The sequence below is a fragment of the Caenorhabditis elegans genome, chromosome IV (assembly GCF_000002985.6).
Source record: "Caenorhabditis elegans chromosome IV".
Lineage (NCBI taxonomy): Eukaryota > Metazoa > Nematoda > Chromadorea > Rhabditida > Rhabditidae > Caenorhabditis > Caenorhabditis elegans.
The window spans coordinates 11502193-11524640 of NC_003282.8; the positions used below are offsets into that span (position 1 = coordinate 11502193).

Below are 22448 nucleotides of genomic sequence, written 5' to 3' on the forward strand. Positions count from 1 at the left end.
ATCATCATCAAATATTTTTCTTTCCGATTCTCGTGTGATAATCATCGAACCAATCGAAGAGTTTTGTCGCCGCGAAATTGACATTACCACCGGTGCAACTGACCTTTTAATTGTTAAGAATCAATTCTAGTTGTGAGGAAATTTTTAATTGATGAGTCATATATCTTATATGTGACTGAAACATTGCTACATCGAATGTTGTTTTTCCAATCCTATCTCCCGGAAGACGCATCCAAAAAATGGAAGAATATTCATATAACATTTTATTCTGAAATTTAATTTATCGTGCAACAACAAAATTACCAATAATTAATGAAAAAAGTTACATACGAAGTAAGGCGTGAATAGGGCTGGAAGAGGCCAAAAAGTGGCACCCCTGGCTATAATTATCAGAAAAAATACAAAGAGCATTTTCAAGCAAATAATATACCGATTTCATTCTCAAAAATACAAATAAAATAGTGAGAAAGTACGTAAGCCTTCAAAATGAAATTTAAATTTAGATGACAAAAGATTTTGCAGAACTTATTAAATAATACAATTTTGTAAATAAAAGTTAATTGTATTTTTCCAAAGTATAACATTTATTCAAAAATCTATAAATTTTATCTATGCTATTTTCAATGAACTTTTGTTCTTTCTATCCCCAAACCTTCAGACCTTTCAGACCCCCTGCCCAATATGATTTGGTCTTGAAAATTGGCCGATTTGTTTTCAAATCAATCAAACCCCTTTCCACATGAAATTCACAGTTTTCTCTTCATCAGATGTTCTGAATATTCACTCGTAATGCTTTGGTTTTTGTTTCACTCGGTTTGGATTACCTGATGTCATAAAATGATGTTATGGTACGAATAGCAAGATTAGCCTCGAATTGTTCATTTTTAATAGATTTCATACTGTATTCTGACTTGGATTTTGAGTTCCAAAACGGTTTTATTCTGTGCATTTGTATTTTTTTTTAATTTGTTGAAGGTCAGGAGAATTGTGTAGTTATGTTTAAAGTAAGTACAAAACGAGTCTCCACAAAAAATGTGATCTTTGTAGTACTAGAATTGGACCTCATAGATCCTGCTTTGGAACTAAATATGATTATTTTCGTCTTGAAAAATCGCTTCTGTAAATAAAATTTGGATGCAATTTTGAATGTTTTAAGGAGATCTTATTTGTAGCGCAAATTTGTCAACGAAAACTAAATTAAATTTTGGAGGAGATATAAATTCTGCCAATAAATATTTGTATCAGTTTTGATTTCAGAAATTTCATTTCTGGCTTCTAATTAATGAGCCTTTCATATGTCAACTTTCGCACAAAACTATTTATGAATTTAGTTGAGAATTTGAACAAGAGCGGGCAAGAAGTAGACTTCAAAATTGAAAAAAAAAAATTTCTATGTCGTTTCTTGGTAGAAGATTGACAATAGTTGTGCCATTTACGAACTTTTCTTCTAAATTTATAGAAGTACACAGCAAAACAATTTAGTTTTACAATTAGTAATAATATAACAGATCTGTGTTCTTTATTCTCCGATCAAATAATGTCCCCAATATTTGGGTGCAATCACTTTAACATCTATGTCTCTGCAGTTCTCAATTATTTAATTTTCTCTTCTGCTTTTCCAATGTTCTCATTATCATCAAGATGATCATCCCTTCTACACGCACCTGCCGACCGACTTTCTGATTTTTGCTCTGTAGACGTCGTCAAAAAAACTTCCCATGCAACTACAGTTATGCTATGGCAGTTATCAAATCTTTTCGAACTGACACAATCCATTTTTCTCATCAGTTATTAGATGGTGGTTTGATTTTACCTCTTCTGACCCGGCGGTGTGAAAAGAAGTCTACAGTATACCCAGTGCAACTGTGTGTTTTATAGGGCGTCAAAATCGAAAGATTCTTGAATTTTTGATCCTTTCTGAAATAGAACAACGATGCAGAACACTATGTATTATTTGAAGTGTCACTATAAATCTTGAGATGTCTGCAAAAAATTGTCAATTTATTGAAGCTATTTCGAGTTCGTTGAAAGGATTGTAAACGCCTTTTTAGAATTATTCCCCTATCGCAATTCATAAATGTTTCTCCAATATTGTAATCCGCATTTCTGAATAAACATGTTTTATTTCTTTAACAATAATATTTCCTCAAATAGTCTTGCATCTACTCAACTTTGGCAGCTCATATCTCCACTATCTTTGAGTTTATCAAACAATTATTAACGATCAGAGTATTGATTATTTATTGTTCTACAGTTTTACAATTTAGAATTTTTCGAAATAATTTAAATGAAACAAGATATAATTTGTCAACGTAAAATAGTCAAATGTCAGACTAATAGACAAAATACGGTGTAAGTTTTAAAATTTTCAGAATTTCTTCAAGTTGTAGTTGTACTTCACACCCATCGCCTGATGTTTGTACATATTTTTCTATATTTTTTCTTTATCGCGACCGAAAAGGGAACGTGTTTCGTACGACTAGTCAACCATTCCGAAAGCTTCACATTTCCATCTCTTTTTTCATATTCGCTTCTAATCCTCTCTTCTATCAAAACGTTCTTTTATTTTACAGATTCTCAGAAATGCAAGCGATGGAAGCTTTTCCGTCGCACTTTGAGCAAAATTTGCTGAAGGTATGAATTCATCAAAAAGTCAAGTTTTCACGAATATTTACAGGAGTCATCCCATTTATATTCCGAACCATCAACTTCAAAACACCTGACCCCAATTCCTATGCCCAGATCCCCGACACAACCACTTAGAGCGACGAGTTTATTTTCCAATGAGATTCGAAGACTGAAATTACAATCTGAAGGTGATTTCAAGCTTTAAAAATCTATTTTAAATATTTTAATTTCAGATATAAATGAAGAATCAGAAAGCTGCTCATCTACTTCACCAAAAAGTTCAGTTGGTGGAAATTCGGATTCTTCAAATCCACAAGTTGCATCACATTCAGGAGAATATAAGAATTCAGATGTGAAGCAGGTGAATATTTATTCATTGACAAGTTTATTGATTTATGTCCTGACGACGTGCCTGCCTACTGCCTATTCAATGCATTTGAATTTCTTAACCCCTGTCTTTGGGATTTTAACTTTGGATCCTAGTATATTTGGGTCTTACTGTCTTAATAAATACACTGAATTGTTTTTGATAGTTGTTACGAGGCAGGCGTAGGTCGCCTTAAAAGCAGAAGAACATTTTAATTTTTTTGAAGAGGGTTTTCGATTCGTAGACTTGAAAACTATTTTATTTTAACTAATGGGTATTAAAACACCAAAATTTAAGAACATGTTTTCCTTTTCAGTTTATTGATTTTTCAACAGTATTCCAGCCAACAACTCTACGTCGAAAGTCAGCAGAAGCCGAAGATGCGAGAAGCACTAGTTTAACGGAAAGTGAAAATATGTGAGCTTTAAAAAATTCCCAATCATCTGAAATGCTTCTAAAACTCGAGATGCGAGAACAAATGTGATGATTCCTAAATTTGGAAAAGTTCAAAAGTTGAAAGACATTTATTCAAAAAGTGTCTTGGTTTAGCAAAAATATCCAAAGTGGGAAATATACGTTTTAAACGTTGCTGAGAATCGCTTTTACACTTTTATCCTCATTCATAGAGTTTTGAGAGCTTTAGGCATTTGCATACTTCTAAAGATTGGGGTTCATAAATGCTACGGAAATTTTTCAAAATACTGATCTTTTCATAAAAAATTTTTTAAACAATTTTTCCCACTTAAAAAAAACTTATCAATCTTTAAAACAGTTTTAACATAGCTATTTCTATTAATTAGTTTTGTATTTCAATGAAAAATATAATTCCTGTTTCAAAGAAATGCCATTATTGCGTGCACAATAATAAATTATCTAATCTCTCCGTCGGGGTTATCTGGGTGCAATGATTTTTCGGATTGCGTGCAAAGTACAGAAACAGAGTTCATGAAAGTGATATGGTTATTTCTGAATTATGCCTAAATATTTAGTTATTAAATGCAGGTATTGATTTTATAGTTTCTTGTTTAATTTCAACATTTGAGATATTTTGTAATCATATATTTTTATTCTCTGAATTTTGAAGTGAAGTCTTGGTAGTTGTTGAAATACTACAAAGTGAAACGTCGCTGATTTTCCAACGACAATACTTATAAGAAAAATTCATCGAAACAGTTGATACTGTAGTTATTTTGGTCGTAATCAGAAACTTTGCTATTTACAAAAATGAAAAGTTATGATTCATATTATTTTCAGTGGTCGTACCAGAACCGGGAGCATGTCAGAAGATCATAAAAAGCCTTTCAAAAGTATTCTTCGGAACTCTCCATATTTATCGAAAGAAGATATTTCTCAATCAAATGAGGTTTTGTTATTGAAAATTGCACACTAAAATTTTTAATATTTCCAAATTGCAGAGCACGGCGAATCGTCAATTTCTCAAAAATCGGGTAAGAATGACAATCCGATTTCCGACTGATGTAATTCAATTTACAGGCGTCTTCATTGACAAGAAAAGAGAAAGATATTTATAATGATCGTACAGAACCGGGCAATAATGACGTCATCGACAACTACTATGCGAAAAATTACTACACTGTTACAGGTCAGTATCATATTTTGATTTCAAATGACATAAATCACAACTAACACTAGGAATGGGGGTTTTTTGAAGAGAGAATCGGCCACGCCATTTTGAACAAAAAACCTATGAAAGCGACTTTTCTCGGAAAATCAACTCTTTATCTTTCTGTCTCGCATTGTTATTCCTATGTCACCTATTTATCAAAAAATGAAAAAGCTCTATGCTTTAAAAAACGTTCTTGTTTTGAGTATTGATTTCCAGTGTTTCAGGAATATACCAGAAGAACACAAATTTCCCAAGATATGCTGGATATGGTGGAGATAACGATGATGACGATGAAGCAGTCAGAAGAAATTACAACACAACAAATAGTAAAAAGACAATGTCAATGGCCCAGAGTACTCGCAGTGTTCCAATTGTTCCTGTTAATAACAGTTCGTCCGAAAAAGGTTCAGTTTCCTTCAATTAAAATTCTTCAGGATTCCACAAGTCGTTCTATTGGTTTGCACATAACCACAAAAAGATAGGATTCCGTCACGTCTGCATGCTTCTTCTTGTACTTTTGTACACACTTCTCGGTGCCGCTCTTTTCTTTTCAATTGAATCACGCCATGAACACGAGGTATGAAACTTTGGAACACTTGCGAATTTTATCAATTGTCTAGAGGTCATCTAGATATTTTTTGTACTGTTTCAAAACTTCCTTATTAAAATGTGATAAACGAAAGTTGAAAGATTATTTTAATAGAAATCTGAAGATCACCGAATGAAACTTTTTGAATTGAAAATTAATCGAAATTGATTTAATGCTCTCTGAAACAAAACTTTTCGTAGGAGGCAGGCACGCCTTCAAATCCACATGCCTGTCTCTTTCACATTTTGGCTTGATAATTTGTAGAAATGGGAGGCAGGCATAGCAGGTCTCTTTGAAAGCAGGCACCCATTTTTTGCGGCTATCTCTACCCAAAAAAGTAAATACTTCTACAGCTAAATTTATTTTTTCAAAGTTACAACTCTAATATTCTATTTTTTCCAGACAATGCATTTCCACAAAAGAAAACTGGATCGAATAATCTATGAAATCGCTCAAACCCTTGAACTTGAAGTGTTAGACCCAATGAAACTAACAAATATCACCCAAATGGAATACTTTATCACGGTAAGTTGGTAACCAGCAACTTCCTGCATTCAATCTCGTGATTTATATTATCCGTTTTCGTTTCTATTTCTCTTTTTTCTCCACTTATTCATGTTGATTGATTACTTTATAGCGTGCTTACGTCAAACTACTGAATGCCGAAGATTTGTACTCTGGAAGTACTTTTTATAAGCATGAGGATCCAAAAAATTTGAAATGGACATATGGATCTGCGTTCTTTTTTTCAATGAATGTTTACACTACTACGGGTTATGGTGGGTTTGAAGTTAAGGGACTAAATGAATAATTTGTAAAGTATTTCAGGATCCATTGCTCCATCATCTTCTCTTGGAAAAGCTCTTGTAATTGTTTATGGTTTGATATTTGTGCCCTTAACAGCCGTGGTAATTCGTGATCTTGGACAGTGGGCACTTCTATATTTAACCAAAATGTACACTATTCTTATCGATAGTTTCCGTCGAGTCAGAGGATTTGTTGATAAGCTCGATGAAGATGAGATTATCACTCTTCCCATCAAGTTTAGTGTTTCTGTAATGATATGTGAGTTTTCTATTCTAAGAAATTAAAATTAAAATTTTCAATTACAGTATACTTACTCTCCGCTACAATGTTTATATTCGAATACGACGAACTGTCTGGACCACCTGATTCTGGAATTTCATTTTTCCATGCTTTCTACTTTTCATTCATTTCAATGTCAACTATCGGTTTAGGAGATGTTATGCCAAATAATGTAACATTCTCTCCATTAATCACTATTATGTTTTTCTTTGGAATGCCGATTCTTAAAGTTGTCAATAGAGTTACGTATATTTGTCTGGAAAATGGAGTTTTTGGTAAGTGGGCTGAGATTGTTTCCATATCAAAGATTACAAAACATTTTAGGATCGATGACAGTGCTTGAAAATCGACTAGATACCATTTGGAGCAAGGCAACAGTATTACCAACAGGCCAAGTGATTTCTGAGCCACCAACGATAGATGTTGCAAGTCGGAAAACGTCGATGTTGAGTGAAGGAATGATTCCAGATGAAGTGAGTTTTGAAAGGGAAGATAATAGAAAAATAAGATTGGCGTGGAGAAAAGTGTAGGTGTAATTTACGATATCTAGATTCATTTAAGCCTTGCCAGTCATATTTTTGATCTCGTACTGTGAGATTACTGTGGATATTTCGTAGACAGCCGAAATCAGCAAACTATAACAGCGGGTGTATTGAAAAAAGGAAAAAGTTAGGTGTTTGGCTGTAGGTTTTTGCCCAAGTTTGACTCAAAAATTATTAACTTGGCTGAAAGTTGTTTGCTTCAAGCCTAGGCTAGCCTTGCCAATCTTTGACCATAATTTTTTTGTATCTTTTCAAACTCGGGAAAGAATTTGGCGCCTTATGCCGAGTAGGGTATCTGCCTAAATAGCAAATTCCTTCTCACTGTCATCCCCATTTTCAGAACGATGGTTCGGTTCCAAATGAATACCTGAACAACTTCACAATTCGTTCCATTGCAACATTCATGAAAGCCAACGGAGATGTATACGGAGGTGCATTTGGTCGTGTGAATATCCGTCGAGGTGACATACGGAACCCAGGGTCTGCTGCTGATAATCAAGCAACTGTTCGATCAACTTCCCAAAGAGAGAATAATGTTTAATTGTGGAATTTTACCTAATAATAACTTAGTTAAAATAGTTTGACAAAAAACAAGAGCAACCATATTTGTACAATTTTTACATATCAAAACTTCTCCCAGTCATATTTATTTACTGATGTTTTTAAAATTTTCATAAACAATACTATTTTTGAAATGAGTTCAACAGAATTAACATTTATTAAGGTTTAATTAAAAGAGAGATCGTGGGATTGGAGGGAAAGCTGATGATAATAGATAATGTGATGAATCAAATAAATAAATTCTTTCGTCGTTTACTAACAATTTGTGAGTCGTGAAAAGTGGCGCGGAATGTCAAATTGCAATTACTTCAAATTACGAAAATCGGAGAACAAGGGGATCGATCGTTTCGAAGATTTTCGAGTTACAACAAGTGGAAGACGGCTGTCATCGTTGTAGGTCAGCATGCATTGAACTGGTGAAAAGAAGCAATTACGGTCATATCTCTTACGTTCAACGATCATTTCCTCTCGTGATGGACTATCGTAGTTTCTGGAAATATTGCTGATTAGTTGCACTTTAGATCTTTGATGAAGCTTCTAGAAGTAACATCATAGAGCATTTTCCGGACAAAGCGATCATGTCTAGGGGGTCTGATCAACCCTGTGACTGATTATTTATGAGGTGGAGGTGGGCTTTACGGAACATTTTGCGCTGTTTCTACGATCAACGAAATGATCAGTAGAAGATTTTCAGCAATCGCGGAGAAGTTTCAGCAACTCCCCTCGTGGTGCGGATTTAGAAAACGTGACAAACCAACTTTCAGGAAGTATGACGTCACAAAAATGCTTCGGTTAAATTTCTGTAATACATGCATGCCGTTAAACTTTTCAAATATGAGGTTGCGACGATTTTCAGAATGATTCTAGTAGAAAACATGTCGGCATGTTACAGGAGAGGGAGGTTTGCATGTGTTCCAAAGGGGACACTTTGACTGCTTCTAGAGAAGCTACAGTAACCAATGGATGGTATCCTTACAGACTTTAAATAGAGAGAAACAGGATATCTCGTACCGAAAACCAATTTTTACGACCAGGATCTTTAGATCAAGTTACATCAAACTTACGTGATAATTCCATATCGACTGAAACGTGGTAACTGAACGAGTGCTGACGTGGCGACGACGCAGAACAATAGAATCAGCAGAATTGACATTTGTGCGCGTGTATGTTACCTGAAAATCGTTGTAGTAATAGGGTTGGAATATATGTCAAATCGAAAAGATCTTAATAAATTGAGTTTAGAAAAGCGGAATGAGCTCTTGAGAGAGAACCCGAGCCGAAATATAGGAGAGGGGCGTGGTCATTGATAGAATCGACGGAAAAGCGTGAGGCAAGGAGAAGGGGAGTTATAAATCAATCAGATACGAGTTACTGGGGACAAATATCAAGGAGAGAGGGAATTTTTTGGTGATGCCGACTGACGATATGTTCGGAGACGAAAAGGAGGAGGTTGTCATGTATGACGTGGCAGAGGGTGATCTGATTAGAAATGTGGATGTGGGAGCTCCAACTTCCAGAAGCCACTTTTTTCTGAAATTAATCTCCATCTAGATTTTCAGAAGTTTGCAACTTCTATCGAGCTTTGGTAAATTAACTTCTAGAAAAATGCAAAGGTGTACGTGTCTGCATCCTACCTGCCAGCCTACTTTTCGCATTGGAGGAAGACAGGTAGACAAACTATTTTGTGCCTTCATAGAATGAATATTTCCAGAAACGCAGTATCAAAAAAACATTGCAACACTTGACCACAAAAAAATCACGAGCTTGGAAACAAGCTTCATAATTGAATTCGAGCAAAATGTATCGAACTTCCAGACAGAATATGATTTTTTCTATCAGAAACAATTTAATAACGATCTCATTGGATCCGGAAGTGATCTACAAAAATTACGGGTTTATCAGAATGTGCCAACCATAGAGATTTCAGGTATGTTTTCGGGTAACACGTTTGATTCAGATATTTGACCTAGTATGACAACGTTTTCCAAAAAATCATATGAGACGTCATTGGTAATCCCTAAATTGAACTACAATATTGAGTAATTTTGAGGAAACATCAAGAAAACAAGCTAGTGAGAATATTTTTCTAGAATTTTCAATAAAATCGACTAACAGAAAAGTAAACCAAAATTGATTTGTGCCAAAAGTTTGGGCTTACAACAAACAGGAAGTTGTAAAAAAAAAACAAATGGCAGTTTAAAACGAGTTTTTCAAAAACCAAAATATAAAGAACGAGTCTTATAGTTTGAGAGAGGTTGCAAGGGGAATTAGAAAAGTAAACATTAGATTTAAATTTTTTTTGTATTTTTAAAATTAATTTACAATTCAAATCTTGCTTGATCAAAAGAATCAAAGAGAATGCCAATTTTCAACAAAAGCGGAACTTTTAGCAAGAATTTATTCTGAAGGAGTCTAAAAGGGGAGAGAAGTATTCATGAAATTTGTTCATTTTAATAATAACTGCTTAAAAATAGAAATGACGTTTATGTTTGAAAAAACTCTGGTACATATATGTGTATAAGTTTGTTGATTCTTGTATGAAAAAAAATTTTAGAGCTCAAAGTCATTCGGTTTCGGAGAAAACAATGCAATGCATGTTGCGGAGGTAATGTGGCACGAGATATAAAATTATCATAAAAATAAAACAATGTCGGTCAAACTTTCCGAACGGCCAAGGTACCCACTAAGGTTAGAAAACCCGAAGTAAAGCAATACAGGAATTTGCAATATCGGAAAAATGCTGATATAAACCGATTTGTTTAGTAAAATGCAATCACATGTGAGAAGTTAATTTTTTGTTACTTTTTTCCGTGTGGTGCGATTACAAGTGAATGTCAACTCAACGCGCAATAAATTGAATTGAAGAAAAGTTGGAAATCATTAACGTATCACTAAACCTGATTTATGCGTCCAAGGCGAAGTTTTTCCTTTTTTGTTGAATGTTCAGAAAAATATTTGGAAAGCAAAAAAGCGCAATTCCACATTTTACACCAAACAAAACATCAAGCAATACAGTTCAAGCCGAATCGCAGCCAATAGGCAGTAGGCAGGGAGGTAGACAGGTAGGCATGAATACGTGCCTGCTTACCATGGCAAAAAAATTGATTTTTAAAAAATTTGATTCTCACGTCATTTGAAGGAAATGTTCCAGTGACTGACTCCTCCATAAGCCAGAAATCGCTTATAAACCTTTGAGAAAACTTTTAAAGTATCAATGATCGTGAACGTGAACGTGAACAGGATTAAAGTTTTCATGGGCGGCATCTAAAAAGAGTACACAAAATCCCTGAAAATCCTATGCTTTTACAAACAACAAAATGACGTTTCCTTCTAAAAAATAGTTCTTCCTAATTTTCATGCATGATTTTTCTTCCGACTTCATGAATTCAAAAGTGTCTTTGTTTTGTGCTTTGTTAACAAGACAAGACCAAGATTCACAATAGGAAAACATAAAGATTCGTACAATTGGAGTAGGAGAACATGTAAAAATCCCCCCTGAATGAGTGAGAAGAAAGACGGAAATTGAACAGCTAATTGTTTGGTACGTACTACGATTGTTTTTGATGCGGAATTCCATAAAAAGAGCAAAACGAGCATAGCAAATTAGATACATATTTTAACGGAGAGCATCAGAAAAGTGTGTCTAGATTTTTAGTTTGAAAATCAAAAATGAAACTACCTTAAAACAAACTTAATTGCCAATAGGAAAATGGAGCCCAAAGAACTTGACATGAGCCATTGTTTTGTCATTGTCTTCACCGTTTAATGTTAATTTTTCAAGAAACATGCGTCATGGGATTATGACACGTGTAACAAAGAGATGCTCCAAAGTTCATATATTGTTTAAGATCTCACTTTTTATTTTTAGATAAGTTCTTAGGGTAAACTTTATTTGATTTATAATGCAAACATTTCACGTTAAAAAATACATAAACTGAATGAGTAAAGTTGAAGTTTGCCAAGAAATGCCAAACAAGATTATTACGGTCTCAATAATCTACTTGTAGCAACTCGAAACACTCAAGTTGAAAGCATTTTGAACAGATCTTGCAAGAGGATTAAAATCGTAGAACAGAAAATTTAAGACTAAGCAGGTCAAAAAGATCTGCTCGAACAGAACTTGGTGTTGATCTATTCGGATTATTATTAACATGTTATAATCTTTGATTTGATCCGTCATTTGTTGGAACATAAGTTTTCAAACATTTTCAAGATTAATAGTTTAAAATTTTAGTGAAATGGATAATCTTTTAGTACTCGCTAGATCCAATAAGAAAGAATCTTCATAAAAAGCCCATGAGATGGTGGTAATTCAAAACTTGTATTCAGTTGAACTCTGCTCATTTGCCGCATGCGGTGAAAAAAGCGGAACTTTCCAAACACAATTTATTAAATATGAACTATGAGCTAATGCTTTAACTTTTGAAAATCCCAAAGCAAATAGGGCGAATGTGGCTGCGTAAATAGGTTTTCAATACTTCTGTGGAGTCTTCTGAGGAAAACGAACACGAAAAAGGAACTTCTACAAAGTGTATGTTTATGGTATATTTTTTCGGTTTTTCTGATTGAAAATTAGTGCCGAAATATTTAATCAATAAGATTGATTTAAAAATAGTTTTTACTCGGACTGGAAATTTATAAAGGATCTCATCAATCTATAGACAGTTGTGAAATGTCAAATAGAATAGTTGACGAGATTTGCCAATTTTCAAATAATTTTTAGGAATCTATTTAAACATTCAAACCGAAAAAAGTTGTTTTCCGTCCATGTAAATACCGTATATCTTCTATTAATATGGCCTCCCTATTAGACTTGCACTCCCTATTAGTATTGCCCCTCGGAGACCTTCCGAAAATTAGTATTACACTCCCTATTAGTCTTGCACTCTCTAATAGTCTTGCGTTAACTTTTTTGTATTGCAAACCCGTCTCGCTAATTTCAGGATTTCAACAACATTTTTTGCCTATTTTGCAACAGTTTTCACATCATTTCTACGAGATTGAAGTTTTTGAACTTATATGAAAATCAGATTTTCTCAATTTTTACATATGATTCGAGCTTTTTCAGGAAAAAACTAGTAAGCTCAAAGCCAGAAAATGTTCTGAAAATTAGTATTGCACTCCCTAATAGTCTTGCATTCCCTATTAGTATTGCAAGCGGGAAGACCATCGAAAAATAGTATTGCAGCCATATTAATAGAAGAAATACGGTAACTATATACATTCGACATTAATTTTGGATTTTTTAAATAATATAATCACTAAGTAATAATCGTAGAAAAAAAAAAATTCCACACACCACTGCTACAAAGTTTAAAATCCAAAACTCTTAGTTTAACCCGTGAGAAAAGAAGATAACAAAACTATGAATGTGAATTAAAAATACATTTGGTTTAAGCACTTTAAAAATTACACAGAAATTTAAAGTATCATCTAAATGAAAAACTCAAATCTAAGTGCTATGCTTCAAGTTTCTTCTTAAATATTACAAAGACCCTGGCTGGAGAACACAAAAAATTTATAAAATTGAATGCACAAAAACCAAAATCGTAAAAACCTATCGGGAAATCATAAAAGAACAGTGGAATCCACTGAGTGGATCATATGCAGTTCAAATACCAAAAACTTCAGAATCTCCGCCTCGACATTAAAATAAGCGAATAAAAAATCCATCAGTTAATGAAAAAGGAAGGAAGTACTATGAATAAGTACTCATAAACTATAGTAAGGCGAATTAAAGAGGGATTTTAAAGTGTCAAAAATACGACTTGAAAATGTCTCACTGCGATATTATATACTTTTTGATCAGTGATTCAAAATCTCTTCCCGGTATGTGAGTTGGGCGGACATGTAAATTGAATCAAGTGTAAACACGTCAACGTTCAAGTGTAAACACGTCAAGCACAAACCTCGTAAATCAATCAGCCTCTGGTCTAATTGAAAATTAGAAGAACTTACTACAGTAGGCACAGATTTTTGAGTAGAAGTGCTTCGATAATTGAATTATTCAAAAGAACATGTCTGGAAGAGAAGCTTTGAAATTTTAAAGAAGTCAAACCTCAACGGAAGTGCATTCAGGTTCGAGCTTAGTCAAGACAATTGGGTGCAACCGAAGGATAAGGGTCATGTTGTAGACAAAGCTGATTAGACATATTTCCTAGCGCATGTCATGCTCTACTAATAGGATTTATTTTGAAAAATCGTCACACAAATTTATGTAAATTCCCCATTTGTAAGATTGCAAAAGTGGAATCAGAATTTTCCGAATTATCGGGATTCAGATTGGGAACTATGAACTTTTTACAGACAAGAAAACAGACTTGGTAGAAAAACTAGTGGTACAATCCGAAATGATTGAATTAACTTTTATTCAATTTGGAGTACCGGAATAACTCATTCATAAAATAAACTTGAAGTAGGTCATACGTGTTATCAAATTTACTAGAAGCAAACAACATTCAGTGCATTTTTAATGATTATTTTTATACTTCATGGATAAGGTCTCGATAACATGTATGGTTTCTCGTAATGATAGAAGTGTCTTTGTCAAAATTAAACTCGCTTTAAAAATGCCTTGCATCTGTTTTATAAAAAATAGCCGCGATAACTCCTCTCGAAATATATGTCATACCATGAATGCACACAAGTAGGCATTTTGGCTTCAAATTAATGGCTTCAAAAAATTCTTTAAATATTTTCAAATCTAGAATATACATCTCACAAAGCAAAAATCTTGCATTCGAATGACTCATAAACTTCCAGTATTCTGCTAACTGATCATATTCCAGATCAGAACCAATTTACTGGGTACATTGGGGATTCAAGTGATTCTGATTTCAACTATGCCCTCTGACAAATTCACTATAGTTGTTCTTGTTTCAGTGATCCTTTAATTTTTGGGTAACGGAAGTTTTGGTTATTATGAATGATCATATTCATACTATGAATAGTTGCAGGAAAAAAGTATTTAAAGAGTCGAGTGGAAAACGTCTCAGAATACAAGTACCGGTAAACGTGATAACTTCAGAATTGATTCTCTTCGAAGAATCAGTTCTGTATCCGGTTCAGGATTGCGATGGGTCCATTGTGTCCACTGAGTGAGCACATCACAAATAACCTTTTTATTCAACTTTTATTTGAATTTATCTAAACGTTGCTCTCATTCATAACCATCATTTAAAAAGATCAGTAATTCATATGTATAAATCAGAACAAATGTGATCTAATTGAGTTGAGTTGCGAAAGAATCTAGATCTTTCTAGGTACGAATTCAATTATATTATTTTACAATCATTCAACTTCTAGCGTCATTCGACACCCTCAATATTAGTATATAAATTGAATTGAAATTCGATTTTTCAGTATCAGTGAGACTGACAAATATAAAAATGCATTTCAAAAAGTGAAATCAATAATTTGAACATTAAATATATATGAAAGTGTTCAAAATATGTTTAGTCGATTTGTAGGCAAATACTAGTAAAATAACTATTTTGGAATTTGTTTAATTTATTAGTTTATAACTTATTGTGATAGAAACTGGAACTCAAAAATTTGTTTTTAAAAAACTATAACAGAAAACGTGCAAATAAATTATCGATTCAACATGTGCATGACTCTTTTGTGACCCTGTTCTACTTTGGGAAAGGCGGAAAAATCAAGATTATTAATACAATCGTAAAGGCCCGATTTCTTGATTTTCTGAATATTTGTCGTGTCGTTTGCAACAGCATTGATAATAACCGTAAATACCCAGACAACAATTCCGTGACTTTTTGTTGTGGTCAGGATTTTTTGAGGGTTTTCAGGATCCAGAAAACTGTCGGAAAAATTGGTGTGATGAAGAGCCAACATACTTGGAAAACTGTTAACTAATAATGTATTCGTATAATTCCAGAGACTGAAACTTTTTGGTTCTGCGACTGTATTCATAATCCATGCAAGAATAGTGAAGACGTAAAATGTTCGGTCATCATTCCATACTTCAAGCCATTCTCTGAAAGTTAATAGTTCTGGAATACACATAAAAATAATAAAACTTACCCGAGAACCATAGTATGATAGTCTTCAAACATGTATCCTAATTCATTAGTTGACAAATAACGTGTCAAGAAGAACAGAATTACAAGAACAATGAGTTGAACGTTCATATTATCATTATCCAACTCCACAATGTACAGGATGAAATATTTAATTCCCCAAAATTTAATTAGGTGTTTGCATATTCCTTCATGTTTACAAATCATTGTAGTTAAAACCTTAAGAGGCACCACGCATTGTTCTCCATCTCCACTCAAACGTATTTTTTCCAAAATGCTCATCATCAGTTCAAAATTTTGAATATCCCTGGTCATATTTCAACGTCCTCTCGTACTCATCGTGCTAATGAATCTTCCCAAAACATTAAGTGGTTTTTCAAGAATTTCCATAGTTTCTTCTTCGTTTTTCCTGATGAAACCCATCGCTAATAAGCAAATTTGATCATAAAATGTTTGAGAATTTGCATCAGTACCCAGGAATCCAATAATATCCCAATAATGATTTTTCGCCAGTTGTTTTTCTTCCTCTTCAAAAATGTAGCTAGCACGGTCCACAGCATGCACAATTGCTTGAAGAACTGCGAACAATTGAAATGTGGACAAGTATTGGAAAAAATCTCTGAAAATTACTTCTATAGTACCCCTTCTAATTTAGGATTTTGAGATTTTTCAAAAAATGTTTGAATAGTTGCTTAAATTAATTTTCCAATTTTATATATGTATTAGTGTTAATAAATAAATTATTCACTATTTTCTCTTACCCTGTAAACACAAAAAGATTGAATATTGAAAAAAAAACGTTTATTGATCACTCCTGTGAAAAATCCTAAAAATTCTGAATTTCAACAAGTCAAACAATAAACATATCTAGAACTCTATAAAATCTAAGTTTACAACAAAAAATCACCCGTTGGCAATATAAAAAAGAACACTGGAAAATCGTCAAAGAAAATGTTTAAAGTCGACAAGGCTCGGTGATTGGATCCATTTTCACAATCCGCCGCATATCGAACTTTCGAAGATTTACGTTGATGTAGGCACCGTCGAAGATTCGTTCTGCGTAAGCACGAGCGGCAGCCATTGAGTGCATTACGCCTCTGGAAATTTCATTTTAAATTTAAGTCGGAAGTGTACGTCATTTCGATTTTTACTATAATTTTTTAAAAATAAAATTGGTTTTTTTTTTTCGTCTTTTCAGAAGAAAAATCTATAGTTTATACTATTCTCATCGACATGATGATTTTAAAAAAGATATTTATTTTCTGTTAATTTTCTAAACATTTTTTTTCCGATATTTCGTTTTTCAGAAAAATCGAACAATCTTAAATTTTCCCTTTTCGGTGTTCGATGTCAACCTTGCCGGGCTTTTTTTGGTTATTTGGGAAACTTTTTTTTGGTCTTTTCGTACCTAAAACAAAAAACTGTAACAGAAAAATGATGAGATTAGTCGGGAGAAGGAAAAAAAATCGAAAATGTCTTTTTGTTTTATTGGAAGAATTTGATTTTTTGTTGTTTGATTCAAAAATTAAAAAAAAAATTTTTAGTAAATTTTTTTGGTGACATGTCTCTACGAAATCTCTACAGTTTGTAAGTTGAATTATTCAACTATATACCTTTCTCCAAATCCGCACATCATGTGAAGATTTGTGTAGAGAGGATGCTCTCCAATCACTGGAGCATCATCAAAAGTGTTGATGTCCTGATAACCGCTCCATGCACTTTTGACCTGTAATTTAATTCGGAATATTTTGTAAAATTCTAGTAAATTGGTTACCTTTGCAGTTTGAAATCCAGGTACACGATCCACTAAAACAGGCCAAATCTTTTGATAAAAGTCATCATAGTCGACATCCAAATTACTATGATCTCGCTTGGCATCTTCTTCTTTTGAAGGTGTTCTTCCGACTAAAAATGTTTGTCCACTATCTGTTTGACGACAGAATACACCAGTGGATGGATCGATAATGAAGGGAAGATCTGAAGGTACATCTGGGGCAAATATAACGAAAACATCACGTTTTCGTGGTTGAATCGGAACAGGAACTGCCAGAAGACCAGTGCCCTTGCCTAGAAAAAGAGATTTTGCTAATAATATAAGATCAGATCAGAAGAATTCTAACCAATTCCAGCCATTTTCGCCACTTGTCCAGCCCATGGCCCTGCAGCATTTACAATCAAATGAGCTCTGATGGGACGAGCAGATGCATCATTCATTTGTGGACGAACAAGAACTCCAGAAATTCGCTGTGCTCTCAGTTTATTTTCATCTGCTGTCGCGTCGTCTCCGAATGCATGAACCTCTGAACTAGCACGATGACGTTCAAATTGAAATCCTTCCACTTCTCCTTTCACATACTAAAACATAAATATTATTTTTTATTATAAATTTTATTCTAAAATCTCACTTGAACTCCCAATGTGATATTTTTCTCTCGAATAGCTGATAATAATTGCCAGGTATCAATTGTTCCCTCATTTTCAACTCCTAAACTTGCAAGAAGAACATCATCTACATTCATGTACGGATATCTCTTTGTGAGTTCATCTTTTGATAACAATTGAACTTTTGCTCCTCTTTCACTGAAAAAACGTTTCGTCTAACTAAGAAAATAAATTAGAAATTTTACATTTGAACTTTCCAAGCAGATCGCATCATTTCCACTTCTTCGTCTGTTTTTGCTAATCTCAAATATCCGGTTGGAAAGAAATTAATATCGGGTTGTTCCGAATCTGAAAAAATACAGATAAGTTACTTTTTATTTTATTTTTTGATTGAATACCGAGAATTCGTAAATGCTCTCCAGCATGCCTAAGAAATTCGGTTGTGAATAGGCTCATATCGACGAATTCTGGAATGGAAAATTGTTGCGTGATGCCACCAGTTGAGAGCATTGTGCTGCTTTTCGTGAAGACATCGTTGTTTTCTACAACTACTACCTGCAAAACATGGTTTACACTTTTATATTGGAAAAACGTGACAACCTTGAAGTCTTCGTCTCGGAATCGCTCTTTGAGCCAGAAAGCTGTAGATGATCCAGATAGTCCACCTCCAATAATCACAATTTCAGCTCTATATGGAAATACTTCATTGTCCAGTGTTCCATGTTTCATATGAGCGATGGGGTGTCTACGTTTAAACGCATCTTTTCTCGCCTGAAATAATTCAAAACTGTTTTAAAAATTACTTTGTCTTATCTTTAATACCTCTTGAAACCTCCTTTTCCATCTTCTGAAATCATACGATAGTCCGTGCCATACTCTCTTCATTACATCTTCTCCAGGCTCAAAATGTCGTTCGTTCTCAAATTTTTGCCAACTTAAAGGAGTTGATGTGTGAACGAAGCGAGCAGAAGATAATGCGGGTCGTACAATTTGAGATAGCAACACTATTTTTCTCATTCTGAAAAATATTTTATATTACAAATACACAATTTAAATGGTTTTTGTCTGAAAAATTGTGAAAAAAGCGAAGAAATTTTGGAGCTTAAAGATGCAACGACACTCCGTAATGCCACGTGCGCATTGTTTACCGTAAATCGACACAATATTTTTTTGAATTTTATCTCTCAATTTTGAGTGTTTTTAACTGAATCCATCGCTAATTTATATATTTTCCCATAAAAAAACAATTTACAACAGTTATTTTGTTATTTTTCAGCACAACTAGTCATGACAGAAATTGTGGAGCGTATGAAAAAGAAAAACATTGTTAAACCGATCGTTTATGGTAACACAGCGACTCCGTTCGGATACAAACGGGATTCTGATCAACACACACATCAATGGACAGTTTTCCTAAAGTAAGAATTGATGATATTGATAATTACAATAACTTACAACATTTAGGCCATACCTTATAGAAGATCCGACCAAGTGGATCCGAAAAGTGCAATTCAAACTGCACGAGAGTTACGCAGTTCCGTACAGAGGTTTGACTGTTATATAAATAATTATTATTTACGCCTACATTATTGTCTTTCAGTTGTCGAAAAACCACCATATGAAGTAACTGAAACTGGGTGGGGAGAGTTCGAAATTCAGATTAGAATCTATTTCGTGGATCCAAATGAAAAGCCAATAACAGCTTTCCATTATTTACGGCTTTTCCAGCCGACCATTGAACTGCCATCAGGAAATCAAATTGTTTGCATGGAGTTTTATGATGAAATTGTAATTCTGATAAAGAATATAAAATGGAATATAACGATATTTTTTACAGATTTTCCAAGAGCCGACTGTCCAAATGTACAAGGCACTGCAGGCAAGCGATGGAAAACGGCCTGATAAACAGGCATTTTTGAATGATAGTTAGTTTTAATAAATTTAACTTTGTTTAATGTTGCTTTTTCAGTTGAACAAGTGAAAACTAGGACTCGTGAATTGGGGGAGGTGGCTCAGAAAGAAATCGCCGCCGAAATAGAAGACCTCCGTGAATCACTGAAAGATGCACACAAGATGATTGTCAAGTACAACACAGAATTGGCCGAACAAGAATAAACACACTCTAACTGATCTCATTTTAACCTATTTTTGATACAACATTCTAATATTTTGAGCACTTTGATAAACATTTAAGCAAATTTATTCCTCTCTGAAATGTGCTGAGTGTGTATAAGCAACCACACGCATCCTTACTTCATACTGCCAGATTTAAATATACCTCTCAATTTTTTTAAAATTTTTTAACCTCGTAAACCGCACTTTCCCTTCCATGTCCCCTCCTTTCCCCCGCTCCGAGAATGACTCTTAAAGGGACAGGGCCGCCGCTCTCTCGGGTCACAACAATCGTGTCGAGACCTCGGCGCATTTCAGTTGTCATCTTGCGCGCCAATGTGATCTGAATTCAAGTTCGAATATCGTTCACTTTCAGTTTGCTCTGCCTTAGCCGAATGTTCTTGTTGTATTTTATCCTTGAATGCGCCCTTATGTTTCTATTTTGAAAATTTCGAAACTCACTTGTCCCTAAAACTTTATCCACCTTCCTCTTTTTTCCTCTCATTCTTCCGTACTTTCGCTTATTGATCGACGTGGTTTTGTGACGTCATAGAGTGTTCGTGTTACTCATAGACGCAGACATTCTCTGCACAAATTCAGACCAAAATAGTTTAGAATTTGAAGAGAATCAGAAATTTTAGTTGCCTTGCACGACGATAGACAACGAGACTTAGAGAGCGCAACGTGTACCCGTAGTTAAAGAAGCGGAGAAAGATCATATGAAATTCGGAGGGTCGAGGCGATAGAGTATTGCGAATCGAGAATCTTTGAGAAAACGCGCGAGTTTTGCCGCAGCGGCGACGTGTCGCCAATTTTTCCAAATTTGAGATAATTTGTAGTCCGAGTTTTTCCACCTGCTGATTCTAGTGTTATAGCTTTTATATGACGTTTCATCCATCTGTTTCGACAATACAGTAACCCGTCGAGAATGAATATTCGGTTCTCTATTTAGCTGCAATTGAATCTTGAAAACACAAAAATTTCAAATTGAGCGAATGTGTGGCTGAGAACCAACGTTCACTCCCTTGCTATCGAAACTGCACCTGTTGCGATTTCGTGGCGAGACCCGAGGAAATACTCAATTAATAAATACAACGGTGTCAATCCCACATTGACTGATCTTGCAAATATCTTTCTTCATTGTGTCACTTTTTTTCAGAAATGCAGTTTTTCCATTAGTTTATAGTGCCCAGCGAGTAGTATATCCTCAGAAATGTTGATCCTCATGATTATAAGGTCATTATCGTTTCAAAACATGAATAGTCATAACTTTTCTCTCACAAACTTTTCGAATGTATCCTAGAACTGCTGAATCTCACAGAAACCTAAATTACGAAATCAGGTTCTAATTTTTATCAAAAATTTACAAACCTACGAGAATTCGATTTAACTTGAGAATGAAGAAAGACGCCAACTTCAATTGAAATGCACCGAATTTAGTTCAGGTTACTATCATTTGTATTCTAGATGCAAAGGAATTCACACTTCCAGCTGATATAGCGCTGATCCTAACACGATCCTTTCAACATCTTAGATTTTCGTTTAATGTTTAATCGGAATTTATATTTAAGGCCTGTAGAAATTTCCTAGAAAACGCTATAGAAATATTTAGCTGATTCTCAAGTTTTAGGAACGGGCGTCTTCCTGGTAGAAGATAGTTCGCAGCCCATAAAGACAGCACCCGGCCTAACCGACAATGGCGGTTATGAATTTTTAGACCATTTAAGGTTATGATGGCGAGACCACAACAACCCGTCGCCACGCACGTCACGCTCACAAAACACTCATTCATGCGCTCACGGAACGCTCACACACTCATGACATACACACATCATTTCGCCTCACACACCGCGCCGTCGCCATCCGCACCGCCCGGGTGGGACGTGTTCAAACTTTTCGGTTTTCGTAATTAATAGTGAGCCCCGGTTTATTCGCTTTGAGAATCAGTATAATGGATATATCAGATTGTGTAATTAGGTTGCGTGCTTGAACTTTTAAAATTAACTGTTTTAAATTTATCTGCCTTTATCGTTACAGTAAATCATTTTGATGAACTTTTCGGATGAATCATAATGAAGTACGCAGCGCTCTAACAAAATGTGTTTGTAAATTCCAATTGCTACAAGTTGCCCGGCTTATTTTTTGGTGATTGAAGCATGATTCTGTTGACGCTCCCGACGCGGAATACCAGGACGGACCGATGAGAGAGTACTGCCAGTGAAGAGACGCATGCGAGCAGGACGAGTGCTGCTCACCCTTCTTCTCAGCGTCGGCGGCTGCGACCAGCGGCCGAGGAAGGGGAGGAGAGAGGCCGATTTGGCTGCGTACCACGTTTGATACTCAGTCACTTACCACAGCTGGTTCTCTTGTGCGTTCAAATCTGGCTTGCCGCGCGCGCGCATTTTATTCCTACCAGTTTGAATCTCCCACCTCTCCGACTGTAACTGTCCTAATTTGCTTCCTTCTCATCACTCTCTCTTTGCCTATTTCTCACTATCTAGACTCTATTTTTCCA

The 22448-nt window shown here is 34.7% G+C and overlaps 4 protein-coding genes, 6 non-coding genes and 1 pseudogene across 13 annotated transcripts; 6 read left to right on the forward strand and 5 right to left on the reverse strand.

Moving 5' to 3' along the window:
* The first annotated feature begins 2452 nt into the window (after nt 1-2452).
* Nucleotides 2453-2503, forward strand: H21P03.9. Its single transcript, NR_056658.1, has one exon. It is a non-coding gene; the product is annotated as an Unclassified non-coding RNA H21P03.9 (non-coding RNA).
* Nucleotides 2504-2575: 72 nt separating this feature from the next.
* Nucleotides 2576-7535, forward strand: twk-25 (Potassium channel domain-containing protein; the record flags this gene model as incomplete). 3 transcript variants are annotated; one of them, NM_069769.6, is made up of 15 exons in its annotated part: nt 2576-2634; nt 2678-2816; nt 2862-2989; nt 3339-3412; nt 4250-4358; nt 4411-4443; nt 4490-4598; nt 4847-5011; nt 5057-5199; nt 5614-5736; nt 5849-5990; nt 6040-6276; nt 6324-6572; nt 6622-6770; nt 7180-7531. In NM_069769.6, the coding sequence occupies 15 exons, from the start codon at nt 2584-2586 to the stop codon at nt 7378-7380; spliced, it is 2052 nt and encodes a 683-aa protein (NP_502170.4). In that variant the 3' UTR covers nt 7381-7531. The 3 variants fall into 3 exon arrangements, 2 of the variants coding, with proteins under 2 accessions (NP_502170.4, NP_001263792.1); NR_101961.1 differs by having other exon boundaries at nt 2584-2634; nt 3331-3412; nt 7180-7380; NM_001276863.2 differs by lacking the exons at nt 2576-2634; nt 2678-2816; nt 2862-2989; ... (4 more) ...; nt 4847-5011; nt 5057-5199 and having other exon boundaries at nt 5617-5736; nt 7180-7535.
* Nucleotides 5315-5335, forward strand: 21ur-15164. The gene has a single exon (NR_056659.1).
* A 3-nt stretch (nt 7536-7538) lies between the features above and the next one.
* Nucleotides 7539-8572, reverse strand: nlp-88 (Neuropeptide-Like Protein). Its single transcript, NM_001028145.4, has 2 exons — nt 8465-8572; nt 7539-7890 (listed from the first exon to the last, which is right to left on the reverse strand). The coding sequence occupies exons 1-2, from the start codon at nt 8551-8553 to the stop codon at nt 7704-7706; spliced, it is 276 nt and encodes a 91-aa protein (NP_001023316.1). The 5' UTR covers nt 8554-8572; the 3' UTR covers nt 7539-7703.
* Nucleotides 8573-14993: 6421 nt separating this feature from the next.
* Nucleotides 14994-15428, reverse strand: M04B2.8 (annotated as a pseudogene). Its single transcript has one exon. A coding segment is annotated over exon 1 (435 nt).
* An 805-nt stretch (nt 15429-16233) lies between these two features.
* Nucleotides 16234-18839, reverse strand: M04B2.4 (FAD-dependent oxidoreductase domain-containing protein 1). The gene is made up of 9 exons (NM_069770.7): nt 18644-18839; nt 18422-18592; nt 18220-18376; nt 18067-18169; nt 17845-18019; nt 17560-17794; nt 17214-17506; nt 17053-17165; nt 16234-16536 (listed from the first exon to the last, which is right to left on the reverse strand). The coding sequence occupies exons 1-9, from the start codon at nt 18836-18838 to the stop codon at nt 16395-16397; spliced, it is 1584 nt and encodes a 527-aa protein (NP_502171.1). The 5' UTR covers nt 18839; the 3' UTR covers nt 16234-16394.
* Nucleotides 18840-19097: 258 nt separating this feature from the next.
* Nucleotides 19098-20022, forward strand: gfl-1 (YEATS domain-containing protein). Its single transcript, NM_069771.2, has 5 exons — nt 19098-19239; nt 19286-19368; nt 19422-19609; nt 19659-19746; nt 19791-20022. Exons 1-5 carry the CDS (start codon nt 19109-19111, stop codon nt 19934-19936), a joined length of 636 nt encoding a protein of 211 aa, NP_502172.1. The 5' UTR covers nt 19098-19108; the 3' UTR covers nt 19937-20022.
* Nucleotides 20023-21686: 1664 nt separating this feature from the next.
* M04B2.10 lies at nt 21687-21831 on the forward strand. Its single transcript, NR_056661.1, has one exon. It is a non-coding gene; the product is annotated as an Unclassified non-coding RNA M04B2.10 (non-coding RNA).
* M04B2.12 lies at nt 21687-21870 on the reverse strand. The gene has a single exon (NR_056660.1). It is a non-coding gene; the product is annotated as an Unclassified non-coding RNA M04B2.12 (non-coding RNA).
* A 172-nt stretch (nt 21871-22042) lies between these two features.
* M04B2.11 lies at nt 22043-22331 on the reverse strand. The gene has a single exon (NR_056662.1). It is a non-coding gene; the product is annotated as an Unclassified non-coding RNA M04B2.11 (non-coding RNA).
* On the forward strand, nt 22060-22331 carry M04B2.13. Its single transcript, NR_056663.1, has one exon. It is a non-coding gene; the product is annotated as an Unclassified non-coding RNA M04B2.13 (non-coding RNA).
* Nucleotides 22332-22448: the final 117 nt, after the last annotated feature.